The sequence below is a fragment of the Vanellus vanellus genome, assembly GCF_965231255.1.
Source record: "Vanellus vanellus genome assembly, chromosome: 2".
NCBI lineage: Eukaryota > Metazoa > Chordata > Aves > Charadriiformes > Charadriidae > Vanellus > Vanellus vanellus.
The window spans coordinates 26,678,747-26,690,944 of record NC_138906.1 but is presented as its reverse complement, the minus strand read 5'-3'; the positions used below and the strand labels follow the sequence as shown (position 1 = coordinate 26,690,944).

At 37.2% G+C, this 12,198-nt stretch overlaps 1 protein-coding gene across 1 annotated transcript in view; it reads right to left on the bottom strand.

Annotated features, from left to right (window-relative positions):
• Positions 1-12,198, bottom strand: part of ANKIB1 (ankyrin repeat and IBR domain containing 1) — a 97,514-nt gene that overhangs the window by 40,606 nt on the left and 44,710 nt on the right. Inside the window, exon 3 of the mRNA XM_082478995.1 lies at positions 2,299-2,599. Within this exon, the coding sequence (XP_082335121.1) occupies positions 2,299-2,599 (301 nt within the window). The remainder of the gene's footprint in view (positions 1-2,298; positions 2,600-12,198) is intronic.

Below are 12,198 nucleotides of genomic sequence, written 5' to 3'. Positions count from 1 at the left end.
TGATAAGGAAGACCATCCAGTTCAAGATGGTGCACAGCTAAGGCTGGAGAATTGAAATGACAAATTTTAAATGAGAATTTTCAGACTTATCTGGAAACTTGACAGAATACAATCAGTGTAACAAAGTAATACCACAGAACATACTATGTAAGAATCACAGAGAAGTTCACAGTATTGGAAGTGTGGTGCTATTTACCTTTTTCTTAAAAAAACCTCCACCAAACCCAGAGATAAATAAACTAACTCTATCAACAAATACAAGAGAAACCCAGTGGAATACAATTCAGGACTTAACAGAAAAAGCTTTGGTGACTATCTGACCAAAACTGTAACACTAAAAGCGACATGCCAACCAAGAACAGAAATGCTGTAAGGGCAGAAACCACAAAAATAAAGGGAACTTCAGTCACTGTGTCTCCCAGGTGTATTGAGAAAACGCTATGCTAATACATGATGCTTAAATTAAAATCTCAGACTCCATAAGTGACTGAATAATAGACAAACTAGTTAGCAAACATGAGTGGAAAAGCATCTCCTGACTTTGTCCAAAGTAGTCTACAAGACCTAATTCAAAATGTTACCATCAAAGAACCACTCAATAACAATTTCCAACATGTACTTAGCTTACCTATTCTTGCAGAAGCAGAAAGAAGACAAATAATCCACTGCCTACTTTCAAAAAGTGGTACCAAATAAAAGAGTGGAAAAAAAAATCTAGAAACAGCAGAGGAATCTGTGTAGGTAGAACAAGGGGACAGAATTGTACAGGAAATAAGAAGCTGACGTTGTCTCCAGATGAAGAAAATGTAAGGAAGAAAGTCTGGACAAGGTAAATGTAAAATCACAATAAAGAAGGGTCTGAATGTTTTTTTTGAATAGTATGCTAAGTGCATAACAACTCAGAATAAATAATTTTAAAACATCACACAGTAAATCTATCAATGTGTTTGCAAAGTCGGTCATGGGCCAAAGTGCAAAAGCAATCTCAAATAACATAAAGCAGAAAAGTGATATGAATCATTGGAATCCAGACCCTTTGTGGATGTACCACACATGCCTTATGAAGCACACAAAAGAAAGTCTGTTTCAAATTAGTGTCTCAGCACAAGAGAACAACCAATAAACCAAATACTAATATAAATACCCCCCGCACCAGTTGCTATTTATTTGTGAGTCCTAATGGAACTCAAATATAAAATTTCTGAACTATTTATTACAATATGCAATGTATTCCTTAAATCTGTCATGGTACAAGATTAGAAGGTGGTAAAAGTAATACCAATAGTAAAAATATCTCCAGAGAAAATCAGGAAAGTAGTGGGAGAGCATCAGTTTTTACTGCAGAGAGGGGTTGCCAGAGAAGTCCCACAGGTGCTGGAACCTAACTGTTTAAGATATGCAGAAGTTATCTAGAAAAGCAGGTGACTAATGAGGCCATAAACTTTGCTGATAATACTAAGTTTACGAGTGAAGTGTAGTCTCAATAAAGTTATACACAGTAGCAAAATAACCTAAATTTTACATATAAATGCTGAACTCTGAACTAATCATTACCATTCAAAATATAAATCTTGATGTTATAATAGACAGTCTTATGAAAATGTTAGCTGTTTTTGAAAACGTTCTTGTTTTCTTTAAATTAAATTACCAACATAATTAAATACTAGTCCACATTACTTGGTATAGTTTAAAAATAAATTTGATGGGAGACTTTCAAAGTCATTATGATTCCCAATTACTCATTACTATCCGCTGCATTCACAAGCATTAAAGTAATTTTTCATGTGCAAAAAGGTAATTATATTGAAGAATGCTGGCACAGATGTATGGCATCCTCTAAAAAAGCCAGGCACTGTAAATTAAAGACATCGAACCTGTTCTTAAAACATGGACAGTGTTTCTCAGTCTCAGCAAGAGCAGAATAAAAAGAGCTCTAATTTTCTCTCAGGCAGTTCTTTCACTTCTCTTTACACATACAGGTATGCCTATGCCTACCTTTAAAGCTTTTGCTCCGGTGTTACAGTCTTGTAATTATTTCCAATTTTTATAAGCCTATGAGTCTTCTTTGTGTTGAGTTTATGTCAGGAAGTTAATGTATATATAATCTATTTTTCCAGTGTTCTCTATAGACAGTGTATGTTTATCTTTGTCATTTTTCCAATTAATGAAAAATAGAATTAAATGGTTAATTCAATATTCTATATCAGATTCTTTTCCCCCGAAACAGCTTTGTGAAACATTGTGCATGTCATTTACTAATACCAGTACACAGACTTCTGATTACGTATCAACTTTTACCTCGACACAGGTTTTCATCCCTGAGGCAGCAGCATAGTGCAAAGGTGTATTTTTTTTGTTATCAACAGCATCAATGGCTGCTCGTTCATATTGTCCTTCATCCAGCTTTGCTCCCTTCCACTTCAGGATCATTTGCAGACAATCTGCTCTTCTGCAGTCATCTTCTGAGGGTCGTGTCAGGCGAGGATGGAGAGCTCCTTCCGAGATCATGATCTGAGGTCCCATACACAGTAAGTGCATAGATGTCTCATTGTGCACATTCCGTTTATTTGGGTTACCGTCTCTAACAAAAAGGAAAGTTCTGCAAGGAGGAAAAAAAAAAGAAGAAAAATAATTAACACACAATTCCACTCATTACTCATTACTGTGAAATGGGAAGGGTCTGTTATGACAGCTCTCTTTTCTTCTTGCCAACATTTTGATTAGCCACGTGAGTGATAAATATTCTTAACAGATAATTACTACTGGACAGCTCTCCTCCATTTCTCTTAGGAGTCATAGCCAAGATCAGGATGAATTACTAAAATATCATTAAGTCCCATATATAATTACTTTGTCAATGTGTGACATAAATTTTAGTTGGCAAAGTTTGTTCTACGATTTTGTATTTTATTGCAATAAATGTTATTAAGCAACAAGAATGATGAAATAGATAATTTCTTTTTTATACTCTGTGTCCTGAATAGTAGCACACTTGGTAGCTTGCAAATAGATAATGCTAGAGCAAACTTCCTAAAAAATCATTCTTCTTCCCCGTATCTTTAGTCAGGTGTCAAGGCAATATGAAATACTTTTCCTGCTAGCACTGCATGCATTGAGGAAAGACTCTATTTGCTTTCTCACTCCAGAATATATGGAAGTGCAACATAATGCAAACCTTCACCTATGCAGATGACAGAGGCTGGCAAGAATTTAAGTCTTCTCTTGAATGTTTTAGAGGCAGTTCAACGTGGGTAATAAACTACACCGGCAAAAAGGATCAGCTTAGGAATGAAAGGGAAACAACAAACTGAATCACAACTTTAATTCCTGACAGCTCCTGAGAAAACACAGCTTTCTGCTGCTTCTTGTCAGCAAGGAATTACACAAGTTACAATCAAATGCTGAAATGGAATAACTGAGACAGCATACAAACCCTATGAATCCTATAAAAGGCTTTAGCCTTTTGAGGTACACTAAAACAATATTTTTTTTTCTTACAGGAGGGTGAATGGTAGGAAATGGCAGAAAAGAAAGACTGTCTCGTTGTAGCACTGGGGTCAGAGAGACAGCAATGGTGAAAGAACTCCATGTGAAGGTAGGAAGGACAGTTCCCGGAGAGGTAATACCAGGTTAGATCAGAAGCATGGCACATATGTTCAAGTAGTCATTGCAGAAACAGTTGCACTGTTCTCATAAGCCCCCTCACACATAAAACCAGCAGAACTCGCTGTTCATCCCCTCTCCAGGCTGTTCCCTGACTCTGAAAAGTTTGCAGGTATGAAAAAACAGTTATTCTGGAATCCTCATTAAGTCAATACAGGGACCAGCTTCCACGCTCCCTGCTCTCACCCCTAGGACTGATTAAAAACAGTTCCAATCACTTTCAGTTTGAAACAGGCGGCTCAGCCCCCTGAAGGCAGGCACTATCTAAATACAAAATCAGACCACATTGCTCTTGGTGAACAGCGGAGAGCAGAACAACTCAGTAATCAAACTGACAAAAGAAAGCATTATTTACCCTCAGTTATTGCCTTATGTTACCATTATAAGTCTAAATGTCACTTCCCCTTTTCCTTGTCCCTGAATACATCCCACCAGGTGCTACATCGAAGTCCTTCCTCTCTCTCTCAGGAGTTCACCCATGTTTTTTTCAGGGCAAAGAATAATCCTGAAACTATTTTTATTAATAAAGAAAGAGGCTCTACAGAGTGGGTGTGGAATTTTCCTTTTGGAAATTATTGAAAACAGACTGGACAAGTATTTCAGTATAAAAATTTAGCCACAGTTGATCTGGTTCTGCGGTGGAAGGATGTCTTGATGACAGCCATTTGGTCAGCCGTATTTTTGTCCCTTCTTCCCTCTAAAAAATCTCTGAGCAGTTTGAGTTGGAAAAAAAACATTACTAAAATACTGTTCTTTTAAAGAAGTGGCAACAAAGTATTCAGAGGAAAAGATAAAACCAAAACAGTTTCCTCTATGTTGCCCTATTTTGGCAGCAAAAATGTTCCTTAGAGAAATCTCTCTCTCAGTCCATGATAGCTGACATGATAGATGCATTTGTTAAGAAATATGATAATGCCAAACTTGAGATTAAAGATGTTGCCAAAAAAGTTCTAGCACATTTTGTTTACTTGGGTTTTGTGTTGTTTGGTTTGGGTTTTTTTTTGTGAGGAAAGGGATTTAGCAACCCAGGCAAAATGCTTCACAGACGGTTACATGAAATGATAAGACTAACTGAAGTATCAAACATTATCCAAAATGAATTTGCTTGTTTGAGTTAGCTTTAGATAGTATGAAACCAGAGACAGAAAGAAAGGAGGGGAAGGAAGGTGGGAAAGAACAGAAAGACAGAAGGAGGGGAAGGAGAGGGAGGAGAGAGAGGGGAGGGAGGGAGGAAGGGAGCGAGGAAGAGAGAAAGGAGAAAAATATAACTTATTGAGGGACAAGGAGACGCGTTCTATAGAGGCACTTAGATATGAGAATGCTAGATGCCTTACATAGGAGATTTTGCAAGTACCCACAGCAAAATCTGCGTATAGAAAATACAAGGCTAAATCTAAGTCATCTTGGTCTTTGTGAGATCTAACTTTGGAGAGTCACTAAAATCTGAGTTTCTCTACTTTTACAATAAAATCTGTTTTATGATACAACAGTATCTTTTCTTCTGTTAGCTCCCTTTTACAATTTCTTTTGTTATATTTTTACTTCAGGTAAAGACCACCTCAACTTAGCCTTCAATGCATTTGTAAACTGTAGTATGAACGGAAAAACATAAAGTTGCTCATTTTTCAATTCACAGTCCTTAAGTCAAGATTAAATAGAAGTTGGTTTTTTTTAAATTTTATTATTACCTCCTACCCATGGCATTTACTATGCATGTGTCTCCTCATGTTCCATCCCAAAACTCTTGCATCTTCCTTAAGAAAAAAAAAAAAAACAAACCAGAGATCATAGCACTAGGAAGAAAGAGGCAGTGGCTAAAGACTGCAAAAGACATCATGCATGGCTCCTTTTCCAGTAGTTTTTAAAACTGGTTAACACTGATGTTGGAGTCAGTAGGCCTGGCTATTTTTACCTGGCCTGTAACATAAAGTTTGTGAAAGTAGCAGACATCTGCTACCTTCAAATTAGCTGTGGAATGAGTAGAGAAGAAAGGGTGGTAAAGAAGGGGACAGAGCCTTTCTGCAATCACTACAGTGGACTGCAGTATGGTGGCAAAAGTACCAGTTTCTGTGCAGAAGCGTTCAGCAGGAATCCCTGAACACTGAGGAAGGATCGAGATTAGAGGCTTCAAAAGGCACAAAGGCATAGCACCAAGCTCACAGTATGAAGTTAACAGAAGCAATTCAGTATTGCAAAGAGGGTGGACTTTGTCTTTCACATCAAGTGTCTGAACGCTATTTCCAAGTTTGCGCTTAGACCATGTAACATGCTAGACGGCTGAACAAATTAGACCTGCATATTTTGAATGTCAGGAGAGTCCTCAGAGTATTCATTAACCACATCTTTTCCTCCCACTTCGAATGGCTTTATATTGAACATACTGATTCCTGCTACTTCTCTAACTCAAAATGAAATGTTACTTTAAAATTCAGTGAAGAACTACCTCTGGTTTCTGTATTACACCGGACCAGGGTTCGAGTTGTTTTAATTGCAAGACCTTCATTGTCTCCTCCCAAACTAGACGAAGTTTCTCTAGTACCTTTAGCTATCTTATCATTATCTTCTAGGCTTGATAATATTATAATGTACCTTTCTGTTTTCAATATTTAGCTCTTCATCATCACTGGAATTCCATGCTGTGGTATTTTAAAGCACATAATTCACTCCTGAATCAGGTTACAGGGCATCTGATTTCAGAATAGCACAACATTTTTGTGGTGACCCGTAAAAGCCATAAATCAGACACTTCTTCATACAAAACAGTATTCTACACACACACAAAAATGTTCATAATCTCTGCTAACATAACAGCAAGGTTAACTGAGTTGCATCAGTTAAAGAGACCATCCTGCCTATATTCATCTCCCCCCCTTTATTTTTTTTAAAAAACTTACTATATTTTTCCCAACAACTCTGCCAAAATTTTCTTTAATAATCCCAAGATATAGGGATTTCATGCCTATTCGACTGACTATATGCTGTAACTTATTAGTTTTCCATTACTAAGATTAATGTAGGTTTATAAAAGAATCTTTGTAGAAGATGCTAGTGCTGAATGGATACAAATTCTCTCTCTCAGCTCGAGGTAGATATTTCATCTTATACTTAACAGTTCGGTGATGAGATGCTTCTGCCCTAGGCTGAAACTCTTTGCATAAAAGTAGAATTTGAAGGCTGTCAAACCAGTATCCCTTTTTAAGCCCAAAACTTCTCTCCAAAGGGTTAAAAAACAGTTCAAAAGGTAGCTTTAGTAGTAAGTAACTATTGGTATAATTTTTTTTCCACCATAAAATTAAGGTCTTGGGAAAAAAACAATAAAACCCTTGTTGTAAGAAGTTATGTATATCCTAATCTAAAATCGGTAGTGCTTACGTCCTGCCTGCTTGCAGATTCTCTGCTCTTAAACAAATAGAAAGGCACTTTCCTGTATTAACCAAATGATGAAAAGCTCTAGGGAGGATTTAAATCTTTAAAAGTGTCATTGCACTGTTTTACTCTCGCTTCATAGCACAGAGAATATCCCTACTCAAGTAAGTTTATCAGCAAGGCAGATTTTCAACCCCCACAGCAAGAAGTATCAGCAGATTATTTTTTTCCAAGAGATAAATCCAAGAACCTTCCCTAGAAGGCTATTCCCTTGCCTAAACTCAACATTTGCCCTTCTGTCAAAGTTATCTGCTAAAAAATTGTCCAACCATTTCTAAATATGTTGAAAACTTCAGTAAGAAGCATAGGCAAATTTCCGAGAAGAATTTTGTGGCATTTGTAAAGAACACTGTTGGGCTTGGGGAAAAATTAGTTTTGATTGCTTGTTCTCCTTGCTTGTCACTCAACATCTGTGCCTCATAAACGGGTGTGATGAACACCAGAGCTGCCAAAGGCAACCAGCACCTCACTCTGGACACAAAAAGGGGCTTCAAAGTGCCACAGTATTCCCTCTTTTTCTCTCCTTAATCTCTTCCAAAAGTCAAAGGATCAGCTCTTCAGTCCAAGGGGAAATCAAGCCAACACTGAAAAGCCCAGCTGAACCCATGACTTTTAAGTTCAGAGAACATGACTAATGTCCAAAAAAACGGTAAACGAATACATTTTCCATCCACAAATTCATTATTTGACAGGGCTCCATTTTTACCAGTGGTATTTGGTGCGTAAGACTTTCACAGAGCAATGCTCTAGACCCCTGCAATTTGCTCCACTTCAGAGGTATAAAAAGCTATATTTTGCCTGGAAATGTACTGCTAGAATGAAAATATGCATTGCCTGTGGGAAAAAGCACTTAATCACAAGGCAGCCAGACTTTACTCTACTTGCAGTTTCCAGATTTTGCTTCAAGCTGTAGCTCTTTGCAGAATCCAAACTTGAGGTGACAAAAGCATGAAAAAAGTGTTGAAAAAAGTGACAAAAAAGAAAGGGCTGTAACATTCACACCTACTACTATCTGTATTTGCAGAAAAGCAGCAAGAGACTCAAGATCACAAGCTTGTGAACTTGAATAATAAACAACTGGCACATTCCCTCATTCTGGGATACTAACATCAACACAACCATTTCTTCAGGTTTTAATAAAATCTTTCATGCTTGGAGCATGAAAATGGCCGTATTTACAGTCTCTTTGCCTCTCTAAACAAATGCTATATATTTATAGGTACACATATGTACACACATGTATGCATATAAAAAACATATGAAAATGTACCTAAGTACAGAAAAATAAAAAAAAAGTCAAAACTAGTGTAAAATGAAATTATAAAGGTAGTTCTGACAACCGGAGACTAAAGCAAGTATGAACCTGCTCAAAGACAGTGAAACTTACTGATTTTTGCCTGCAAAGCACTTACATGTACTATAGAAATGACACAGCAAAGTGTACTGTTAAGTAAGACAAGTAAGGTACTAGAAAAAGGTGAGCTGCAGCAACAAGGTAAACTGATCTGCACAGGGCTGCCTTTCAAACCATCCCCTCTGGTCCTTGGGTTAGATAGCCCTTCTAAGTCCAGCTTTCTATTAAAAAAGTTACACTGCAAACGCCAGTGCAGGCATAAACCTAAAGCTCATATCTTTCTGAGCATTAAGAGAAGTATGGGTAAGCCATGAGTTACCACAACACACAGAATAGCCAAGCCCTGTTACGCAGTAATTTAAAACTCATATGCAATGAATTAATTCATACAATTATTGAATCATTCAGCTTCCAACACAGTAGGTCAATACTGGTGCATTAAACCTTGCATAATCATGGTTATTTCATTAACTCAAAGTCCTTTTTCCCCCAAATGTACTATAACAAAACAACTGCAGTGTACTAGCAAGCACTGGAAGGAATATTTTTAGTCGTTACTGACAGCTGTATGATCTGGTTTAAATAATTTTGTGAAAAGTAATATTATCTACCTCATGTTGAAAGCCACATCTAGTAAAAGTAAGTATTGATATTTTTATTCATTACATAGTGCTAGAAAATTCTTTATTAGTACTTACACTTTCTTCTCTGTTTCACTAAGATTCTTAAGCTTCTCTTACAGCCCAAGAATCTCCTGCATGCAGCAAAAAACTGGGCAGAAGATAGCAACTATTTCTATTCCAAGATAAAGAATCTGCTGACAGATCATTAACCATTTATCAAAGAAAAAATACAAACTATTACCCTGACTTTGTAAGCCTTAAATTCATCTGCCTCCTTGCCTAAGAACCGTCACTAACACTACTAGAACTCCCATAAATACTAGTAATCTGCTATAGTGAGAAGTGAGGTTATACCAGTGATTATTTGGGCTAACAGCAAAGGAAGCATGTGAGAGGTCATCCATGATACCATCTCCACTGCTGATGGAAGTCTGTGAAGAGCTAATTCTTCCTTCCAAAATTTGAAGGCTTCACAGACATTTCAAGCTCCCTTACGTCAAGTACTCCACTCTGGCCTCCAAAGCTGTATTTTTCCTAAACTGAAATGCCTCCCATTTGTTCCCATCCATATGACTCCTACTAAGTACAGCACATCTGGCAAAATGGGTTAAATCCATTTCCTGACTACTCAAACAATTTCTGCATTTTCAGAGAAAACCACCGCTTTGAGAATGAAGTCCAGACGATGACACATATGAATCATGTCTTTTACTTAGTGCAATCTAAGGCTCAAATGCAAATCTTTGACTCTGACAACATATGGTCTTCTGGGCCTACTTCACTGATGGACTTATTGTAATGTTCAGTACAAAAATTCTGCCTACAACACAAGCACTGACTTCACTCTCTCCTAAACTGGCTCTAAAAAGCCTTACAATCTTTTTCACTGTATTGCTGTCACTTCACCTACGGTTTCCCCAAATAGTTCGTTTCCAAAAGACAACTAAAGTGATTAAAGGTAGGTCAGCACCTGAGTCTGAGTTCCAGTTCTGGGCTGACTCATGTTAACATAGTAGCCCATCACCTAAAGACACCTAAGAAAGCTGTTATGCAAATATACATCAATAAAGAACTTGCTATACTCTTCACTAAAAATATGCAAATAGGTTGAAAAGTTTCTTTTCTTTAATGGTTTTGTGTCAGCTAATATGATTAAGTATGACCTTCTGTAGATAGATAGTAATCTTTGGCTTGGTACAACACAAAAAAATCCAAGATGGACAATGTGCAGGAGTGGCAAAGGGATACAATTGAACCGTGGAGCACAGATCCAAAGACAGAGTACACTAAAAGTGAGGAACACAAAACTTGGTTAATCCTTACATTTGTTATACTGTGAGCCAAAAAAATCATGCTTTATATTTGGTTCCTATGCCTGCTAGGAGGAACAGCAGCATCAAACCACAGAATTAAACCATTCCTGATGGAAAGAAGCATCAACAACACCCCTAAGTTATCCTTAACCAAAAAACTATTATATTTATTTACGAGCAACTTGTGCTTGGCCTTCCCTTGGACAGTCAGTAATACTGTTTCCATAATCCCATGCCACTTTTGGCTTTTATTTCAATATTCTGAGTGAGGTTTCAAAAGAAAAAGAGCCGAGTGCCAAATTAGAAGCAGCTTCCACAGGAGCTGGCTGCTTACCAGCAGCTTTTGTGACTAAATGTCTTCTGTAATGCAAAATATGTGTGATTTTCAACTCTGTCCCTTTCTTCTATACATTTCTTTACTGCTAGAACCAATTCTTGAACTTAGGTGTCATCTTCCCAGCCTTCTCTCCAAATCCCTCATTTGAACACAGTTTCTTTCAAAAAGGCTATCCACACTGAATTCTCTTCTCAGATAACTGTCAGACTATTATGTTTAGATTGGTTTCAAACGTCTGATGAAATAATAAGCATGAAACTACTAATGAGTGGGTTCACTTTCTCCATTTAAACACACAGCTTTGTATTCCTGTGCAGGGCCCATTATCTGCATATCAGCTTGTAAATCACCTAGCAGTGTATGACATCTAGTGTTGATATTATTTATATAGCAATAATGATGAAATTACACAGCAAATACTAACAGGCTCTGCATCATTTCTATTCTTTCTATTTCTTAAAACCTATGAATGTATTATGGAGATTGTCTCATCTTTCCCTATCCCTCCCTCCAGAAAAATCCTTTCAATCTGTATGTTGCTTGATCTTTAATGACACTAATTTTTATTTTCCTTAAATGTCTCAATGAAGTAATTTTATTACATCTAAATTGAAAAAAAATTACAAATTTTAAAAAAATCAAATAATCCACAGTCTATATTTTGGCCAAAAGGAAAACTGGGTTCATATACAATGTCACCAAATATTTCAGCTGGATATTGCATTTAGCTATAAAAGTTAATGAATTATTTCTGATAAATTTACTTCTGTTTATGAGAAACTGCAAGTCTCTCAGTCATTATTCCGGTAACTACCAAGCCCACAGATCTCTCCGGTAAGGAAGCCACGTGAGCCTCTAACCCCAGGGTGAAGTTATGTCATTTGACACAATGATTCAGCAGTTACCAATCAACTCGACAGAGTAACGAACTCTACCTGGTAACAAAATCAGTTGGAATAAAGATTCAGTTATCCTGGCTGGTAAGGACCAAAGCTGTACTCCTCTACAACCCAAATATAATTTTACTTTGCCTGTAGTAAAACAATCACAGGGTTCTACTAAGGAGAATAGACAACGCAGAATAAGAAATCTTTAAAAGTCACTAACAAAGCGATCTTATTCTGCAGTTATCTGATTTCCAAGGAAAGAAAAATAAGAACAAAGTGGGGAATAGATGATCATTTCAGTAAGAGCACTTCAACAGTGTCTAGACATGTGCCGAGAAGAGCACTGCAACCAAAGGTTCCCACTTTTCTAAAGGGTGCAGGAAACCTAGTAGCAAGTAGAAGCAATAACTTAAGACACCCAACAATGGCACCTGTAACTGGAGAGCAAGGCTGTGTTGTGACCAATGAACTCCGTAGGTATCCCATATATTCAACCTATTAAGGTTAAAATAATCAGAAAGCAGTGAGAAAAAGGTCAGCTTTAAGAGCTGAAAACAGCAGCTGACTGGCACTTGAGCTTTGCTTGTAGGTCAGA